This window comes from Lactuca serriola, chromosome 3, assembly GCF_051521515.1.
Source record: "Lactuca serriola cultivar US96UC23 chromosome 3, Lser_US96UC23_V15, whole genome shotgun sequence".
Taxonomy (NCBI): Eukaryota; Viridiplantae; Streptophyta; class Magnoliopsida; order Asterales; family Asteraceae; genus Lactuca; species Lactuca serriola.
The window spans coordinates 235,143,540-235,165,433 of NC_136410.1; the positions used below are offsets into that span (position 1 = coordinate 235,143,540).

At 34.6% G+C, this 21,894-nt stretch overlaps 2 protein-coding genes across 2 annotated transcripts; both read left to right on the top strand.

The window, feature by feature from the left end:
• The first annotated feature begins 9,096 nt into the window (after positions 1–9,096).
• LOC145096094 (uncharacterized) lies at positions 9,097–9,957 on the top strand. The gene has a single exon (XM_079033863.1). The coding sequence runs from the start codon at positions 9,097–9,099 to the stop codon at positions 9,955–9,957; it is 861 nt and encodes a 286-aa protein (XP_078889989.1).
• A 5,566-nt stretch (positions 9,958–15,523) lies between these two features.
• On the top strand, positions 15,524–18,166 carry LOC145093719 (F-box/LRR-repeat protein 25-like). Its single transcript, XM_079031951.1, has 5 exons — positions 15,524–15,686; positions 16,134–17,068; positions 17,190–17,372; positions 17,782–17,863; positions 17,982–18,166. Exons 2-4 carry the CDS (start codon positions 16,160–16,162, stop codon positions 17,842–17,844), a joined length of 1,155 nt encoding a protein of 384 aa, XP_078888077.1. The 5' UTR covers positions 15,524–15,686; positions 16,134–16,159; the 3' UTR covers positions 17,845–17,863; positions 17,982–18,166.
• The last annotated feature ends 3,728 nt before the right edge of the window (positions 18,167–21,894 follow it).

Below are 21,894 nucleotides of genomic sequence, written 5' to 3' on the forward strand. Positions count from 1 at the left end.
TACCCAGGATGCGATGACAAGATATGGATCAGGTTCCATTTTTGATAAAAGACGTAGAATTAATAACACTCCTCTTACAGACTTAGGGGGTGTTTGGGATATTTTTGAGAGAGCAAAATAATTTTTGGGAAAAGATAACAAACAAAAGATGTTTGGGGAAAGCTCATTGAAAGCTCCTTTTGGATTTTTTAAAGAAGAAAAACTGACTTTTTGGAAAAGTCAGGGAAACCTGACTTTTTGGAACTTTTGCCAAAAGATCTTTTGCCCTCTGAAAAGATACCCCAAACACCCCCTTACCACTAAATCAATTATCGTTTGATCGTAATTGTCCCAATACGATCCCACCTGAACAAATCCCGCTTCCCAACTCCCCCAAATTGACGTCGCCAAGGGATGAAGCTATAAAAACTGTGGAAATTGGTCAAATCCTGGGTTTTGAGATAGAGAATGGCGATCCTATTCTCACAGAGGCTATGGGAGAAATTGGCGAGAATCAAATCTAAAGATGAATCTGATGACTCTGAATATTTGTGGGTTAGGAGAGAAGTACAAGGCAGAATGGGTATGTAGGTTGCGTAGGTCTCATAACCTAGTTCTTACGGCGATACAAGAAACCCAACTTAGTGTCCTTCAGAACTCACTTGACGTCTCAAGATGTTGGGGGAATGGTAATCATGGTTTCGAGTGGTTCAATGCTACTGGTAGATGGGGGGCTACTCACAATATGGGACTCTAATTTCTTTAACATTGAGGTAACGATTAACTCTAGGTATTTCTTAGTGATAATAGGTACCTGTCCATCCATTGATGGTCAATTGGCGATTGTAAATGTATATGGCCCTAAATCCATCCCAGAAAAAATACAACTGTGGCGGGATCTATTGAACCTGAAACAATAAAAAATGGTTACTTGGATATTCCTAGGCAATTTTAATGAAGTTAGAAGCCCAGCTGAAAGAATCAACTCTGCCTTCTGTAAGTCTAGCGTGGATTCTTTCAATCCTTTTATTCAAAGTGCTGAACTAAATGACTTAAAGATGGGGGATTTAGGTTTATTTACTTTCAACAGTTTGGTGCTAAGCTAAGTAAGTTAGACCGATTCTTAGTCTGTGAAAATTTCATGGTGAAATTCCCTTTGGCCTCTTCCATTTCTCTCCCAAAAGAACTCTCAGATCATTCGCCGGTGATCCTTAAGACGAAGGTTAAAGACTTCGGCCCACAACCTTTCAAGTTGTTTAATTCATGGATGTTGCGCGATGGCTTCGATCAGATTGTGATTAAGGCTTGGGAAGATTTCAATGGGTTTGGGGTTGCTGATATTTATTTAGCCAGCAAATTTGCATTTTTAAACATCTGAAAGGTGAACTCAAAAAATGGAAGGTGACTGAATATCAAAAGGAGAGTAAGGAGCTCTTGGATTCGAAGAAAAGAGTGGAAGAAATTGACTCAATGGTAGAAACGAGACAATTATCTGAAAATGAAATTATAGAGAGGGAAAGGGGCTACAGTCGAATTTTGGAACTGGAAAGATTTGCCTCTTTAGACCTAAGGCAAAAAGCAATATTGAAATGGGTGTAGATGGTGATGAGAATACCAATTTCTTTCATGGGTATGTAAACAACAAGGCAAGACGAAACCAAATACATGGATTTGTGATAAATGCAGAATGGACCTCTCGTCCTGTGGAGATGAACAACGCAGCAGTGACATTCTTCTCCAACAAATTCCATGAGAAGTGGGTGAATATACCAAACTTTCAGAGTGATCTATTTAGGAAACTATCCCCATCCGATGCTGAATTTATAGAGGCCCTGATATCCATTGCTGAAATAAAAAATGCCATATGGTCTTGTGGCAGTGAGAAAGCCCTGGGATCGGACGGGTTCACCATGAAATTCTTTAAAAAATATTGGGAAACCATTAAAGATGATGTATTAGTTGCGGTAAAACATTTCTAAAGATGGGGCAAATTCTCAAGAGGGTGCAATGCTTCCTTCATCATGTTGGCAGCAAAGATAAAAGACCCGCTTCGGCTTAAGGATTATCGACCAATCAGCCTGATTGGTTCGATGTACAAGGTCATCACAAAAATCCTTGCCTTACGTATGAAAAACATGATTGGCAGTGTGATTGATGAAGTTCAATCTTCCTTCGTTGAGGGAAGAAACATATTAGAAGGCCCCCTGATAGTAAACGAAATTTGCTCTTGGGCTAAGTCAAATGGAAGGAAAATCTTATTATTCAAGGAAGATTTTAACAAGGCTTTTGATTCGATCAATTGGGGATACCTTGAGTCCATAATGAATCAAATGAACTTTGGTAGTAAATGGAGATCGTGGATTAGGGGTTGCCTTGAATCAGCTAGGGCTTCTATCATTATTAACGGGAGCCCCACTGCCGAATTCTCAATGACTAAAGGTGTGAGACAAGGAGGTCATCTATCTCCTTTTTTGTTCATCATCACGATGGAGGGGCTAAATGTTGCAATGAAGACTACAACTTCCAAAGGTATATTTGATGGTATCCGTATCCCTAATGTTGGGGCACCAGTAAGGCTCTCTCTCGGAACTTGGCGGTGATCTCTGCCACTGACTCAGTTGTCTGTCTCATATCCAGGAACTTTCGGGCCAACTGTTGGAGTTCCACCGCAGGCGTGAACTCAGCTCTGAACCGGGTCACAAAATTTGACCATGTCATAGCCTCAACAGCCGAGGCTCCCAGAGAGTCACCAACCAACTCCCACCAATCCCTAGCCTGGTCCCTTAAACACCCTGCTGCAAATCGTACCTTCGACCCCTTGGGGCAGAAGCTGGTCAGCTGTGCAGATTCAATGTCTGCAATCCATCGCCTGGCAACAATGGGGTCCTTCGCCCCATGGAAATCCGGTGCACCTCTGCCCCTGAAGTCCTTAAAGTATAGTGTGTGTGATCCTGACTGAGTGGTAGCCATGTCACTCCTAAATGCCCAGAGGCGATCCTCCATCAACTCGACAATCCCTTCCTTGATCGACCCAAAGATGACCAGGGTCGCATCAAGGATGCCTCTAGTAATCTCGGACGCGATGAACTCGTGTAGACTCTCATCCACTGGTTCAGAGCCTGAACCCGAACTCGACCCCTCTCCTGAGCTGCCAACTGCTGGTCTCGAACATAGCACCACCATTCTACAATACATAATGACAACCGTCAGAGATACTAAGACATCCAGAGGAATCACATCTATCGCAAGTTCCTTGGTCTTGCCTCAGCCTTCCTAGATTTAAGTACAGATCATCTGCTTTCAGTAGTATGGGCCCCTACTACCTTCCACATATATCCGTACTCTCCTCAAGTACTGCCTCGACTCCACCAAGTCCCTTCTACTACTACTGATCTCTGCTACTCCCATCCTAGGCTTGCCCTAGGGAAATCCCTGACTTCAATCAAACCAGTCCTCAGCTACTGAAGGCCTCCTTGTAATGCCACTTAGGCATCACCTGAATACCATCACATGTGACAAGCCTCGAATAATCCTTCGAGTAAAAGACTCGTCCCTACAACGGTTAGACTCAAACGAGAGCTGCACAATGGGGCCAAATCTAGCACTCTGAGATTATTCAACCCTGATCACATGTAACGTGACGTATTCACCTAATGGCTAACTCCCATTATTCAGAGTCCCACAAAGCACAAATCAAGTAGCATTCGGACACAGGAAACTACTCAAGAAAATCTATCCTCATAACAAGAAATTTTACTAGCATACGATGCTAAGCTCATACTATTAGGCATAACCTAACAGGCCATCCTACTTTTGTCTACCCGATACTAGCATGAAATTCACATAAGCTGAAACACATAAAGCAGGCACATAAGGCATCATCCCTAGATCCTTAGTCCTATTCTAGCATGCTGTTCTACTGAAGTTGATAAATATAACATAAACTTGTATGGGTAATTTGGGGAAAACTTACTTGAGCTCGACCAGTTGCGCACATCACACACTTCGTCCTTTCTCAAAACTCTTTATCTTATTCTTTAGAAAACTATTTTCTTGTAAAAGCTTTTAATCCTTCGATTTGAGTCCAGACACCCTCGAGGGTGTGTCTGAATCCCTCACACCAGGGCTCTGATACCAACTTGTAGCAACCCAAAAATCATGACTAAAAATTGCGTTTAATAAATTACTTTAATTAAAACGTTTGTAGGAAAACATTTCCAATTCATAACATTTCGTAAACCGCGTATAATGTTTGAAATTCCATATCATAAAATAGTGTTAATATCAGAGTACAATCCAAAGGAAAACTCATAAAGCGGAATCTAAGGTGTGTGCATGATGTGCAGCTACCGCGTCGGCTCTTTCCCCTTTGCTGAAGAGGTACCTGAAACAAAACTGAAAACTGTAAGCACGAAGCTTAGTGAGCTCCCCCTTAATACTACATACCATATAATCACATAACATACATATATTTTCAGGCATATCTGGGTGCCCGACCTACCCCTTCGGTCCTCTCGACCGGATACTGGCTAGTATATCTGGGTGCTGGCCTCCCATTCGGTCCTCTCGACCAGATACTAACTAGCATATCTGGATGCTAGCCTCCCCTTCTGTCCTCTCGACTGGATACTGGGGACTATTTCACCCCCTACTACTACCACATAACACATATCATATAGTCTATCTAGCATGGGTGGGTATGACTACCCATTTGGCCCTATCGACTGGTAATCTGGGGACTATCCCCCTACTGTCACTAGCACATAACATCATATCATACTAGCACATAAACATATCAGGTAGTAGCAACCTAGATGAATATCACGGAGATAATCATCTAATCATACAACTCCTACTGATGGGCCGACATTATGGTTGTAGACCCACCGCTACTGGAAGGTAACTCACCTCGAACAAGTAGCTGCTGATAATCCGTGTGGGAAGTCTCTGTCTGCTGCTGCTCCGGAAAACCTCCGGCTACAATCCCCACAAAACTCTTAGTCAGAAACTGACATCTACTCTTAGGTTAAAATGACTATTTTACCCATAATCAAGTCCAAGTCAAAGTCAACTTCAAGTTGACCCGACTCGCCAAGTTGGGCCGTCAACTCGTCGAGTCCCTATCCCTTTACACATCCTCATCCGTGACTCGACTCGTCGAGTTTGGTGATGACTTGAAGAGTTCCTCTTCTATAAGAACATTGAATGATCATTCATCCGACTCACCGAGTTGTATGAACAACTCATCGAGTTCACCTTCATCTGATGAACAAGTCATGACCTAGACTCGCCGAGTTGTATGAACAACTCGTCGAGTTCATCTTCAATCTTAAGGAGATTGCCTTGTACTCGCCGGGTCTGCTCTAGCACTCGTCGAGTCCCATGAATTCCAGGTCTAAGGCTAAGTCCAAATCGTTGGGTCGCTCCTTCTGACCTTCTAAAGTCCTTCTAACACGCATCTGAGTTCTTTAGACCCTCAACAGATATGAGACTTTATGCCTTGGACTCGCCGAGTCCCAAGAACGGACTCGTCGAGTCGGTAACGTCCACACCCTAAATCCTCGATTTCTGATGCACAACCTTTGACCAAAAGATATATCTAAGCCCCTAGGCTCGATCTAGCATGTAAATTTACAAACTTTACGTGCATGCATGGAAGAATGAGCCCAAATGGCTCAAAAAGGAACTCCCAACAAGCATGAGGCTTTTCATGGGTTCTAAAACAGTTTCTTTCTACCTTAGGGTCCCTCAAGAACCCTAGATCCGAAACCCTAGCCCTCAACCATGCTTGCAATCATGGTTGGTTGCCAAAATGGCTCTTAGAAGCCCTAACTTCCTTCAAGAATAGATCCATAATAATAATGAGCAAGGTATAAGCTTTATACCTCAAATGCACTGTGGAAGATGCTCAAACTCGGATCCCTCTATCCTCTTCTTGTTCCTTCAAGCCTTTCCTTCCTTTCTTGGATCACAAAAGCACCAAAATCACTCAAAAGGCCTTAGATCTTCAATCACACGATTAGGGTTTCTATGGGAGTCTTCTGGAAGCAAATGGGACAAAGGGTGACTGAATGAGATGTTTAAATAGGGTGCAAACCCTCATATTAGGGTTTTTGTCCAGACAGAGCCTACTCGCTGAGTCCGGACGCGGACTCGTCGAGTAGGTCATTAAACTTCTGTGTCCAACACGCTCCAACTCGTCGAGTTGGTCCTCAACTCGCTGAGTCCAAGGACAAAATGCAAGATACAAGAATAAAATACATACCAGGAACCATGTGCTACAAAACTGGTTCCATTAAAAGTATTGGGCTTTATTTGGAGAACGAAACAAAGTCGAATACCCTCAGCTGAAGCACTCAAAACCAGGGGAGTTACAATGGACTCAACTATCTGTGGTGCCTGTAATATGACAGTTGAAACAGGTGACCATATTGTTGCAACATGCACATTGGCCAGGGATGTATTACGGATGATCCTTTATTGGTGTGGTTTACGGAAGACGAATTTTCATTCAGTGTCGAGCATAATTGATTATGCATCTAGATAGGGAAATTGTCCTAAGAAGAGAAGTAGATTAACTGCGATCTTGATTGGTACCATATGGTGTTTATGGAGAGCCTAGAATGATAGAATCTTTAAAAAATTGTCTTAAATTCAGAAAGAGAGACCCGGTTCCAAAAAAAAATTCAGAGAAAATAGTGGGGGCTGTAAAATCTTTGACATATATGTGGATTAAACATAGGGGAGCCAATAATAATATAAATTGGAGAGTATGGAACTCCTCCCCTTTATTTTATTGATGTATTGTAACTATATTCTCTACTAGCTGCTTCCTAGTGGGGTTATTTTCATTAATCTATATCACATATTGCCGGTTCAAAAAAATCTATTGTCTGATTTTCATAACCATAAAAATTCATCTCATGTCATAATTGTTGATAAATCTACCCCTTTTGCTCTTGGTTTTGGCACAATCGATCTTACCCTAATCATTTTATTATTTTTAGCTTTAAGCATACCAAACTTTTTGTTTAATTTTGTATTTGTCAGTAAAAATTACTCACACATTGAAATGTAGTGTTATGTTTTTTATTGCTTATTATGCTTTTCAAGACTATTAACAAAGTATATTATTAAAAAAGGGTGGGAATTAGAGGGCATGTGTGCATGTGTGTGTGTGTGTATATATATATATATATATATATATATGTATGTATATATATATATATATATATATATATATAGAGGTTCTATGGAAAACAAAAAACCCTAAAAACCATAAAAATGCATAAAAAATATTTTGAGATCACAATTTTTTTTTGACTTTATATTCTTTAAAACCACACTTTTTTGTGTAAATTCACTGAAATTTTTTTGAAAAAAAATCAAAAACTAAAATAAATAAATAAAAAATCAAAATTTTAAATTTTTTTCCAAATTTTTTTTTTAAAAAAAGCTGCGATTTTTAAGAATATAAATCTAAAAAAAATTGTGATCTCTAAGTATTTTTTTTATGCATTTTTTAAATTTATAGGTTTTTTTTTGTTTTCCATATAACCTTTCCCTATATATATATATATATATATATATATATATATATATATATATAGACACACACTAGTCGTTTACCTGCGTTAAGCGACAGGTGCGAATAATTGTTCCAGAAGTTAGTTTCTATAGACGATTAGTTCGTTTGTGCAAATAGCTTAGTACATCTAATCAATTATAAATAAGAGTCATGCTAGTAAAAAAGAATCAATAAGAATTAAAAAGGAAATCTTGAGATTCTTTACAAATATACATGAACACATGATTGGTTGTGCATTATTAACCTTGCAATATTTTTTTATCCACCATTGCATTATTAATCGTGCAAAACTTTTTTATCCACCACATTTGATGTATAGAATTCATTGTTGTTGAATCATTCATCAACTTCACTAATACTTTTGTATTGATACGTGATACTCTCTGGATAATGTCACATAAAGTTGGTCATGCGAGAAAATCGATTCCGAAAGATAAATACCTACATTTGGAATTATTTGTCTCTGAGCTTCATTGATTGTCATCGCAAAATATAATCAAATCGGAAATTGTTTTCTCTTCAGCTTGAATGGGACATGTCATCTTCAGGCGGACATAATGGAATCCTTGTGCCAATTATTTTCATTAGGAAACATGTTATATTTCAACACAAGTAACTTTTCGACGAATCGGTTTTCTTTCGGTGTTTGTTTGACTAGCAGACGCATCTTCTATAGGGACAGGAGGGTTCTCCCCCCCCCCTTTTCTGGATTTTGGGTTAAAAGTAGTCCAAATAAGTTCAAATTTTCGAGATATAGGCCCAGGAGTATGAATATTGAATTGTGGCCCCTCCTGCCCAATCGGATAGACGTGAACGACTTACGACTGAATGGTGAATTGAAGTATCGAACCCCAATCCTCATATTCCATTCTTCATTAGTTACTGCTAGTCGTCAGACGCCTCACGGCCTCAGTGCCTCACACCACAATCACCACCGTCCACTGTCAGCACCGCCACTGCAGGTCACCCTCCGGCCTCCACCATCAGACACAGCACGACAGACGGCAGCAGCTAGCAGACCTTCAGTCTTCAGTCTTCTCTTATGTTGTTCCTTCTTGTAATTTTGTTCACGGAAGAAAAATCAGAAAGTCAAGTATGCTTCTCACTTTCTTGCCTCCATTTTTATCTTCTTTCTTTTCTAAATTATAATTCTGTAATTCTAAATTCCTTCTTTTCTCCATTTGCTTAATTGCTTGTTGTGGGAATTTCACACAGTTAAATGATTTCACACACTATTGATCCTCCAATTGATTGTTGTTTGTCTAAATGAGCAAAGATTGTTGATTTGTTCCTTCAATTGCTTGTTTGTCTAAATGAGCTGAGATTGTTAATTAATATGAACCGTTCCTCCATTTTCTTGTTGTTGGAATTTAGGAATCAAAAAATTAGGATGTCAAACAATGTTATATGATTTGTTTTGCATAAATTAAAGTTAGTTGGCAGACCTTGAATGAATTGTTCATACATTTTGATTTTTTATAGATACAATCATGTGCAATATGAAAACAATTCATTCTTTTTTCAAAAGAATGGGTGATGATGAAGAAACACTTAATGAAAATCACGAGAGTAAATGTCAAAGAGCTTTAACAAGCGAGCCACAACTGCAACAACATGGAAATCAAAAAGAGAATGACATTTCTGAAGCCACACAATCAAATCCTAATGAGATGGATCTTAAGCAACTAGAAATAGATCCTGCTAAACGAAAACAAATGTGGGATTATCCGGTTAATTTAAGAGAAGAAGTAAGACGAGCTTATATGACTTTAGGACCTTTCCAAATACGTCTTAAAGAGTATCATGCTAAAGGTTCAAAGAAACATCCTCGTAGATTCCAATACTCTGTGTTCAACTTTTTCCCTAATTTGTTAGAATATTCTCCAACAATACACTCATCTTATTATTTTATTTGTTATATATTTAACGATAAACCAAGTGTGTGTCATGGTTATGATGCATTTACTGTTAAAGGATTTGATAATTGGAAAAATGTTAATGACGGGAAAAATTTTGCATTCGTGAAGCACATTGGTTGTTCACAACATAAAAATGCAGTTGCATTCGCTAAAAGCTTGATGAACCAAGAAGCACACATTGAAAATATCATAGTGAAGCAAAATGAAGTACAAATATTGAAGAATCGTTCACGATTAAAAGCTTCGATTGACACATTTCGTTGGTTGACATTCCAAGCTTGCACTTTACGAGGAAATGATGAAATTCCTAATTCTAAAAATCATGGTAATTTTCTCCAACTACTAAAACTTCTAGCATCTTATAATGATGAAGTTGAAAATGTTATATTAGAGAAAGATCATTATAATTCAAAGTATACTTCTGGAGAAGTTCAAAAAGAAATTCCTAGTATTATTACAAATAAAGTTTGAAAACATATCCGTAGTGAAGTGGGGGATTCATAATTTTGTGTCATAGTTGATAAGTCACGAGATGAGTCTAAAAAAGAGAAAATGGCCATAGTTTTGAGATTTGTTGATGCAGAGGGGATCATTCGAGAAAGATTCTTCGATTTGGTTCATGTCAAGGATACGTTATCATTAACCTTGAAAACAAATATGTGGAGACAACTTTTATACTATCAGTTTGATGTTGGTAAAATTTGTGGCCAATGGTATGATGGTGCTAGTAATATGAGAGGGGAATGGAATGGATTACATGCACTTGTTCTTAAGGATTGTTGTAACATCCCAAAATTTAAGACCAAAAATTTCATTTTTAAATTAAATAATTATAAAACCATTTGTGTGAAAACATCTATAACATCAAATCAGATCAAACCCATGTATCAATAGTCAAACATGGCATGATAAAACAACATCAAAGTATAAATCCCAAAGATATCATGTGCGGAAAATGTAGTGTGAGGCACTGTGATCATGCCAGATCCTTTCCTTTCGAAGAGGAAGTACCTGAAACCAAAACTAAAAACCGTAAGCACGAAGCTTAGTGAGTTCCCCCCATTATACCGCATACCATACAATACACATACTGCCTAGCATATTCGGGTGTTGGCCTACCCCTTACGTCTCTTTCAACTGATAACTACCTAGCACATATGGGTGCTAGCCTACCCATTCGGCCTCTTTCAACCGTAACTGCCTAGCAGATTTGGGTGCTGGCTTACCCTTTCGGTCTCTTTCAACCGGTAACCGGAGACTATTTCACCCCTTACCGCTACCACATACTACCCTAGCATATACACATAAACCACAAACTGCTTATCATATATGGGTGCTTGCCTACCCTTTCGATCATTTCAACAGGTAACGGGGTCTATCCCACCCCTCCTACCACTATCACCTTATATCATCATACTAGCACATAAAGCATAACAGATACTGGCATACCAGACAATTATTGCAAAAACAAACATCGTTACTCTAATCAACTACTAATGGGCTGGCATTGGTTCCTTCGACCCACTTCTACTGGAAGGTAACTCACCTCGAATGATGTAAAGTCGCTAAACTGTCCGTGGCTCTGAAATCAACCTCACTCAAACTCCTACACATAAAACATTGCCTTTAATAACCCTTCCATACTCATAACCCCTTAAGGGTCAATTTTTGGTCAAGGTCAAAATAAAAGTCAACACCCTGGTCAAAGTCAACATTCTGGGTTGACTCAACTTGCCAAGTTCCATAAACCATAAAACCCTGAAATAGCGATCCGACTCATCGAGTTCTTTCACAAACTCGTCGAGTTCCTCCTATCAACAGAATCATGACTTTTCCAATCAACCTGTCGAGTCCATCATTGAACTCGTCGAGTTCTTCCTTTTACAGAATCGAGACATTTCGACCCAACTTGTCGAGTTCCTCTATGAACTCATCCAGTTCTTCAGTCTGATAAGCTTTCTTAATGTATTAAGCCATTATTCTTCGAGTCTAAGTCCCATACTCCAGATTTGAGTCGAATACACCTCTAGGAGGGTAAAGTTTTTGACTTTACCCATTGAGACTCATCCTAGTCGAAATGAGCCCTAACCCTAGCTCAAAATGGCTTAGTTCTAACTTCAAAAACCATCAAAACTTCAAGATAAGCCATAGGATCATAGATCTGGACACTAGGGACAGTTTGGTCACGTAAAGTTCCTAACTTTACTTGCATGCATAAACTACTTGGCTCAAAAGGCCAAAAAGATGGTCCACAAGTTGCATAGGACTTTCATGGCCATAAAGTTGGCACCTTCATGCCATGAAGTCTCCTATAGACCCTAGATCTGAAAGGTTTGCCCCCATGGGACGTCCAAGTCCTAAAGACCAACATTATTTGACCAAAATATGGAGAAAACCTCCTAAAACTAGATCTAGACATACTATAAGCAAGGTAGGAGCGTTATACCTCAGTTGAACCAGAAATGAAGCTCAACTTCTGGATCTACTCCTCTCTTATGATGGGTTTTATGTACTCTAACATTCCTATGGTGCACATACAACCCTAAAGCTCTGGATCTAGGTTTTCTCTAATTGTACATACAATATTGTTTTCCAAAGCATAAAGCCTAAACTAGCATGCAAGGTAACATTTAAAAACATAAAATCAGTTAGAACAATACCTTGTGTAGTAGCTTGCTTGTGAATGACCTTTAGGAGCCTAGCACCTCAAGTGTGATGCCTCAAATGTCTTATAACAAACCAAGTACAAGAGGATGGACTTGAGAGAGAGAGAGAGAGAGAGAGAGAGAGAGATTTGGGAGCTCAAAATTGGCTAACAACTCTTAGTGTGCATGGGTCACAAATTTTGGGTGTTAGGGGCTTCTTATATAGTCTAGGTGTACATCCATGCAAAACCTAACCCACCATGACCCTTCATATTTCTCAAATTTTTAATTCATTATATTTTGATTTGTATCTTATGGAGTGAAAGAGGTATTTTATGTGTTATGTGTAGACTTTTTTTATATACCTTTTTTATTTGTAATTTACTAACATTCCGGTTACTTAACTGAAATATATTAGCTTTTTTATATACCTTTTTCAGTTAACGAACTGTAATAAGGTAATTATATACCTTATGAAGGAAAAGAAAACAAGTAGATTCAAAGACATCAGTGGAGAAACTTTATACCATTTCTTAAATGTGTCAAGTTTTATTGAGTACATATATTATATTCTTTTTATAGTCGTTTACTAATTATATGTTGGTGATAATTGGTGATAAATATATACAAATTTTGTACTTTTTTTTTTTGTTCAGGGGTAGGTGATGCATGGAAGACAACAAAAGTGGAAGCTGGAACAACAGTTACTATATTTGGACTTGGTGCAATTGGCTAGCAGTAAGATTCTAGGATTATTTTCTATTTATTTGTAATTTTGATTGCTTTTATTTTGTTTTCCAGTTTTCAAGTTTTTCTTATGTCTAACGTCTAACGATATGCAGGGAATATTTCATTTATGAATTCAGGTTTGAAATGAATTTTTGTATTAGATTATTTCTAATGTATCATGGTTGCTTTTTTTTCTTTCCAATAAGATTTTATAAGCTGTCCAATTCCCATGCTTTAGAAAAAGAATAATTGATAAAAAAAATTAAAAACTTGGTTTGTGCGTTTTCATTTTCCTCAACAGGATGTAGTTACTGTTGTAGGATATCCGCTTGGAGGTTTGTCTACTTCATGCATACTTGAGTTTCTTAAATTCTGGTCTGCTTTCTAATCGTGTATAAAAGTAAAGTAATAGTGTTGGTTTGTGGCTGACATGTTACATCCTATTCTTATGGATAAGTTGAACTGTTGGGCATTCAATTTGATGTAGCAATTAACCTGGGTTAGCACATCATGTGTCAACTCATATTTTACTAATGTCATGCATGTATCTTCCTGCTATAACTATTGTGCTTATACTTGCCATTTTGTAGGTAATAGTGGTGATCCTGCTTTTAATGATCAAGGAGAATGCATCTCATGTAACTAACTAACAATGTAATAATATTTATAATTTTCTTCTGAAAGGAATGGAAATATGGAATTATATATTTGTATTATTAGGTGTATAGGTCTGATGATGTTGAGAACATTGAGTGTGTGAATCAAACAAATTCATATGTTGTTGTTAGTTAACTACATTTACTATTCGTAGAGGGAAAGATCTCATTTGATGAAAGAAATATACATTGTTTCAGGTTTCCCTTGCCTTGGAATATTATTGCAAAAATTAGAGAATCCAGCTTTATGTGCCTGCTTGAAAGTGCCATCTAATGAGGGGGTTCTTGTCCGCCATAGTTAGAGTAATAACATCCCATTGTGCTACTAATAATGGTTAAGGGTTGATGCTAATTTGTATTATAACCTATTTGATTTTTATGTTTTAGAACAAGAAGTATCTGATTAATTATATTGTTTATACAACTCATGGAGAGACATAAGGTACATCTGTATATGGTGTCCATAGTCTATTCTAGATAACACATATGAGGGTGAGGGTGCGTCCTCCTTGCTCATTCTTATTTATTATTTGAAACATACAAACTAAAGTTGTAATAGTGAATTATAAACTCTATATACATTTCTGCTTTGTTGAGGTTTAATCCAAACTTTATGCTATTATTTTTTGTTTTACCGAAGAAGTCATATTTTCATACGCTGGTCTCTTATTAATCACCTTATTCTACGCTTAATTACTTATATAGGTCTCAAAGCACCGAACAAAGCTAGGGCTTACACAAAGTTTCTATATTAGATCCTACATCACTTCACAGAAGACCATGTTTGATGCAGGTAATATAAAACTTGAGTGCATGATTATGCCTAATGTTAGTTTTATATTTCTGTTTTGTCTAGAAGTCAATGAAGCTTCCTCAACTTGATGTTACAAATTCTTTTAGGGCTAAATACAAGAAGTAGCGTCCTACTATCACTCTTTTTATTACAACATTGTACTTCCAATATTTTTCTTATTAAGACACTGTACGTTGAAAAGCCTATGAGTATGTGTAAAACATTGTAAAGTTTGTTGCTATTTCCCATTTTTTAATAAGATTATGAAATACCCTCCAACCCCACAACTCCAACACCCGCAACACATGATTCTTCCATAGTTTATTTGTATTTGTAAATTGAGATTATATTTTTGACATACTTTGAAATTTTATTTAAGTTTAGAGCTAATTTAAATGCTATAAATTTTAGTTAATTAATTAATTTATTTTTTAATTTTAAATAGGTTAACCCATGTCAAACCCATTTATTTAACAGGTTGGGTTGAAAAATAAATAAACATGTCAACTCAATGACAACTCATTTAACAAAAAAATTGGGTTGGATTGAAAATATCAACCCATTTAAATAAACAAGTTGAATTGGATTGAAATCTTCAACCCAATTAATAAATAGATTGAACCTAAATCAAATCCAAATCAACCCATTGTTAGCTAGTTTTCTTTACCAATAAATCATCCTCTAATTTGAATTTCTTTTTCTCAAGATGATGGAATTATTGGAAGAGTAGAAAATAAGTCCAAATTTGCATACGATATCTATTTTTGCGTAAATTTTATTCTTTTTTATTCTATTTCGGTACTTCATTTTATTTTTTCTTTTAGATTTTTCAGTGTGAATATCATTGGTGGAAATTCTTTACAATTAAAAAAAAAAAAAATCCGTATGACCTTGGTTAGGATTCTCTCACAATGCACAATGCAGAGAAATCGCAATACACTCATTACGACCGTTTATGAATATTTAAAAAAAAAATGGCCCGTATGTTATATTATATCTCTCAATCTATACCTGTTATTTTTATAATTTTTCTTTTTATTTTTATCTGATAAATTGATGAAAGAAGATAAAGATAAAGTTACACTAAAAAAACAAATATATCTTTTTAGTGGGACCATTTGTGTAATAGAAGTTTGTTGATTATAAATGTTGTTGGTGGGACTATTGTGAAATAAAAGTTTGTTGCATTGTGTTTTTTATTCATTTATCGGTTCGGATATATCCTTGATGTGACCATTCGTCAAAGCAGCGGCATCTTTTTCTTTTTTCTTTCTTTCTTTTACCCACAAAACCAGTGTCCTCCGTCTCTATTTCTCTCTTTCTCCTGATCAGTCACAGTCGACAACACCATTGAAGCCATTGCGACACCTTCAAAAGGTATTATTGTTTCTACTTGAATCAAATCTTACTTATCAATTCTAATTATTACTACATAGATTCAGTTTTTTTTTTTTTTTTTTTACTTTTTTTTTTGTTAATGCAACTTCTGCTTTTTCTTCTGTACTTCTGTCCGATTCATCTTCTTTTTACATGTTTTGTTCTACTTCAGTACTTCACACTACAGTTTCTATTAAAGAATCAGCAGAGTTAAACGTTCTTTGGAAATTATTACATGCATTTCCGAAATCACACCTGATTTGATCTTACTTCAAGCCAATTTAGACCCTTTTTGTAATTTGGAGCAGCGATCTCGTTTGAACTTCGAAACGAAGGCAATTTAGGGTTTTTTATTTATCAATTAAGCCAAATCGTTGCTGTTAACATGTTTATTAAGCTCATATTTAATCATCTGCTTTGAAATTTGAATGATTCTTAACAATGCAGATCACTGTTTTTGGTAGAAAGAAACAATGGATTCTGTCCTCGATGAACCTGTGGTTGATACAGAAACCGATAGATTAAGCAGCTTACCTCACGATCTTATTCATCATATTCTCTCTTTCATGGACATGAAATACGCTGTTCAAACCTGCGTCTTATCTTCAAAATGGAAGTTCATCTGGACTACCCTTACCCATATCAAATTCTCAACTTCCGAATTCCAACAATTAGGTCAATTTATAAGATTCGCAAGACACGTTATAGCTAATCGCAATGATCAAACCGATGTTTCCTCACTTGAGTTCAATTTCGATGGAACACTCAGCCAGATTCTCGTCAAAGTCCTTCTAAATTACGTGGTATCTCACAACATTCGTAACCTAAACATCTCCACTTTCGAAAGAGACAGAAAACTCCCAAATTGTATCTTCGAATCCCAATCCCTCAAACACTTCACCCTAAAAAACATCCATGAAGATTACTGCATCGCACCTCAGTATCCTTGGGATCTTCCAAATCTAACCACTTTACATCTCAACGACTTCGTAATTTCTGATGGAAGAAATGAAAACCATGAGTATCTTGATCTGTTCTCCAAATGTGTAAATTTGAAGAAACTGAGTATCACCGAGTGTTACATGTCGGAAGTGAAGGTTTTTAAGGTTTCAGCTCCAAGACTTGAGGATCTGACTATAACGGATTGTTTCCTTAACAAGCTTTTCATCTCAGCACCTAATCTCTCATCTTTTGTCTATGGTGGTGAGTGCCCTTTGTGTCTTTTAACAAATGGTTTCGAGAATCTAGAGAAAGTGGATCTTCATCTCTCTATGCCAAATCCACTTTCTGATTTTAAGAAGGAAGATGCTTTCCAGCTTTTAAAGGTGCTCAAGGAGTTCCATAGTACCAAATTTATTAATCTTTACTCAGATGTCATTCAGGTAATGATATAATAGATTGTACTGTGTTGTGTTTGACATGAATTAGACTGATTTCGAACTTTTTTGGATTTAGTTTTAAATGCAAATTTTTTATTTGTGTGTTGTTAATTTTTGTGTGAAGGGGTTATCCATGAATCCGGATGTACTATTATATCAACCTTCACCATTCAACAACTTGAAGCATTTAAATATACGCCAAGTGTCTCACAAAGGGAAATATTCCATGTTAATGGTTCCTAATCATGTCAAAAACTACTTCCTTTATAGCTCTCCAAATGCCACTATTACAACCGAAGTGCCTAAGGTATTTAACCTAAGATACTATATTATATTGTTTTCCGTTTTTCTCTGATAGCTGACAAAGTAATAGTGTTTGGTAAAAAGTAACTGAAAAACTAGATGACGAATATAAAATGACATTTAGATATATAATTTAAATGGCATGAATTGGTATATTTGAAAAACTTGTGGAAAAAGTCGTGTAAGCATATCAATAAGATATCTCAGATAGTTTTTTAAAAAGCTAGCTTGTGAATTACTTTACTAGTCTCACCAAACATTGTATTTCAGTAAGTTCAAAAAATAAGTTAGCTTATCCATTCCAGACACAACGTAAATAGTATTGTTACACTAAATCTTTGGTCTATGCAAAAGAAATGAATGTCATTGTTCTCATTATCAAAAATAGCCCTAAAAAACTTAGTTTATTGCAGATCAAAGAACTAGGTATTGGATCTTATTATGAGGCAGATCAAATAATCAATTTCGATATTTGACAATCGTGCTTGGTATTTGGTAAGATCGATCTATTCTATTCTCAAATGTTGAAGTTTTATTTATTGTTTGACTAATTTGCCCCTGCGGTAATAAACTTAGTTGTATGATTTTTGACAATTTTTGTTTTCTTTGACAGTGTCACATTGAAGCTTTATGGTTATTTGTTTGATTTGAAGTGCTTGTCTAAAAGTCTTGTGATTGTGAGTATCTATGAATAAAAATGTAAATATTTATGATGTTTTTTGCAACACATGCAAGTAATGCCAATAAAAAAGTGGTTCATGGGTATCCTTTTTATGGAAGGGTATTTCTATCAAATAACGTATAGCCCTCAATTAAGATCAAAGTAGTTCATGGTTAATATTTCTCCCAACTCTCTTCTCCTCTTATTTAGGTGCTCTTTGTTTTTTGTAAAAAACTTCTTCAGACCTCTTATTGTTGCGCAGCGCAGCACACGCACAACACTTTTAATCTCGCAATTGTTTGTTTTTTAGAAGTCTTTAGAGTAAAAAACCTTTACGTGTGTTTTGTTTGATGCAACACTTGTATTGTCTCTTTCAACCTTTTCTTTTTCTTTTTTCTTGCTGAAATCTTGATTATATGTTGCTGAAATCTTATTTTACTTTTTTTTTAAAAAAAAATTGTTTATTCTTGTTGAATTTTTTTCGTTTTTTATATTAAATAATAATAATTTCTTGATGAAATATCATTATTTTTGTTAAAATATCTTTATTTTTTTGTTGAAATATCATTATTTTTTGTTGAAATAATATGAATTATTGTTAAAATGACATACATTATCAAATTTTCGATATTAAAAAAACTATTTTCGGTTCATAAAATCAGTTTATTTTAAATTATTAATATCTGCAAATGTTAAAAAAAACAAATATGTTTCTTATTACAGTTTGCAGCCGTTTGGTCCACCTATTCAATCGCAAAGTATTGCAGAGGTGGTCCGCAGATTTTATGAATTTTTACTTCAAAAATACAAACAAACAACACCTTAATTTTATGAATTTTTACTTCAAAAATACAAACAAACAACACCTTAGTTATTTGTGTCCGTTAAGGTATTTGAGAAGATTGACCAGAGATCTATAAAGTTATACAAGCCTTTACCTTTCAATTATTTAGTTTTCATGTCTTTCTTGATCTTGGTGTTTGGTGTTGTTTGTTTGTTATTATTTTTCTATTAATTAATTATAACCTGTCATATATATATATATATATATATATATATATATATATATATATATATATATATATATATATATATATATATATACCATTAATTTGCTTATGATCTCTACAAAAAAACTAAGGAAAATTTTATCTATATCCCATTAAACTTTCATAATTACATATATATATCCTTGTAAAATTTATAAATTACATATATATCCTTATAAAATATATAAACTCATATATATATATATATATATATATATATAAAATATATAAACTCATATATATATATATATATATATATATATATATATATATATATATATATATATATAATCATATTTAATATATTAAAAAAGTAAAAACACCGTCTTTATGTTGATTTTTTGTTATTAAGAAAATAATTAACTTATAACATCACAATATTAAAAAAAATTTCTCGACCTATTTACTTTATGAATCTTTACAAATATTCACACCCATATTGGAATTAGTTTTTCCATGATTTTACTTGTGTAACGTAAATGAAGAACTAGAAAAAGAACAAAATTATTTAGAAGATAACAATCGCAATCTTCTAAATCAATTATAAGATATTAAATATATTGTTTAGCAAATGATTAGTAATATGCAGTCAACAAGTTTTGCTAATCGATTAAGCATAATATAAAGTAACAAATAATCCTGTGATGAATAGGGAAATAATCATGTCCTCGATAAAGAGATCAATTATGAGAGGGATTTCAAATAGATATTTGAGTAATTTAGTTATAATCTAATTTAAAAATAATGTTTTCATTTATAAATATATTAAATATGATTAAATTAAGTATTTGGGTATATATGGCAGTTTATATGTTTTATAAGGATATACATATAATTTGAAATTTTACAACGATATAAACGTAATTAGAAAAGTTTATAAGGATATAGACAATTTCTCCCTAAAAAATATTAAAAAAACTAAAGATGTGTATACTCTCATAAATTGTGAAGTGTTCGTTTCATCATCAAAAAAATTTTTGAATTTTTTGTTGAATATTTAAAAATCATTTTCATAAATAAAAATAAAGTGTTATGTTAGAAAGATTTACAAAAAAGGATTTGGAGAAAAAAATAAAGAAATGTTTAAATGAGTTTTTAAATATGATGAAGTGATTTCACTATTTTAAGAAAGTTATTATTGTGTAGCTATTATAAATATGATTTATTTATATGTCGTTTTTCTTCTTATAATATTGCAATTTTTGGATGAGACATTTGATTAGTACACAACAAATTTTTCTGTGCATAACATTTTGTTTTAAAATGTTGTATTATATAACTCTGTAAAATATTTTAAGCATTCGGAAGAAAAGAAAAAGAGAAAAAGTCAAATATAGTCCAATTTTTTTTTTCAAAAAAAAAAAACAAAACAAAACAAAAAAACAAAAAACAAAAAATAGTTTATCATTATAGTCATCAAAACAGTAGTTTTTGATTTTGTCATTTGGACAGTGATTTTGGGGTTGGATCTATCTTCAAAAGTATATTAAAAAATCGAATTTTATCATTTTGACATGATGAAATCACAAATACTCCATTTCTTTATTTTTTTTATTCTTCAACGAATTGAACCACTTACCCTTGGTTCACATGAAAGTCATTTTCCTTTTACCATCATATTAGTCAATAATGCATGCACACTATATTACTTACTGAAATGGTTGACCAAGAAATCAAACCCAAATCAATCACTTATAAAAATGTAAACCATGTATGTGATTAAAAATAGGAAACTAATAAAAGTAAGTGCAATGCTATATTCCACTATAAATTTCAAAGTATAATGAAAGTAATGAGGTCACAAAAAGAAAGTAAAGTAGGATAGCTGAAACGGATTGCTCAGCCTACATAAATCAAGTGTTAATAATGATAATCATTCTTGCAAGTAAGAAAACATTCACTGCTACCTCATGGGTTACCCTTGGATTGTCACCATGATCACCACCCATCCATGACGAGAATTAAATCAAAGGGTCATTGTAGGGAACACATCCATTGATTCTGATGTTCTTAAGAGCGGTACATAAGAATTTAAGGACACCTCTCCAGATTGTTTCATGGAAGTAACTCATTCAATCTCTCTTTTTCATCTTGTGGGGTTGGTTCTGATTTCATCTGTATGGAAAGCAACTTAAATCTACAAATCACATAACACAAATTAATCATTATAACTATATTATAAAGACAATAAAGATATCAAATTTAATTTATTAATGCTTACTTCTTTATGCAAACTTAGCGAAACATTCACGAATCCTAAAAAGCAGTTAAGGGGTCAACTTTGAAATTTTTTATTCGATAAAACTTGGATCTGTTTTATAATGTTTTATAAATTTATACCTTTAATGATTTTAAACCAAAGATTTGTGTACGGATTATGTGTGGATAAGTAGTGAAAATGAAGTCAATTGTTTGATTCTTAAGTGCATAAAAAACTTCTTAAATTGTATTACAGATTGTGAAATTCCAACAGATTCACATGAGACTTCACTTCAAGCAGTCACCACTTGAAATAGAGTTTTCAAATAAATCAACTGAAATAATGTCACAACTAGCAAATTTTAGCTAGGAAATTCTATGCTCTTGTAAACATTATCTATGGTAACAAGTGTAACCTTAACATGATAAGATGTATGAAGCTAATTCAATAACAACAAGTATAGTTTGGAATCACCAGTAACGATCAAAACTTATACAAAACATTTCAATAGTCAACTTAAGGATTTAAGACCCTGAGAATTTCGGTTTAAGTCCATTATGGACAAGGATTTCCTTATTGGGCCTAATGGATCAATAAGCTTCCGATTTGACTATTT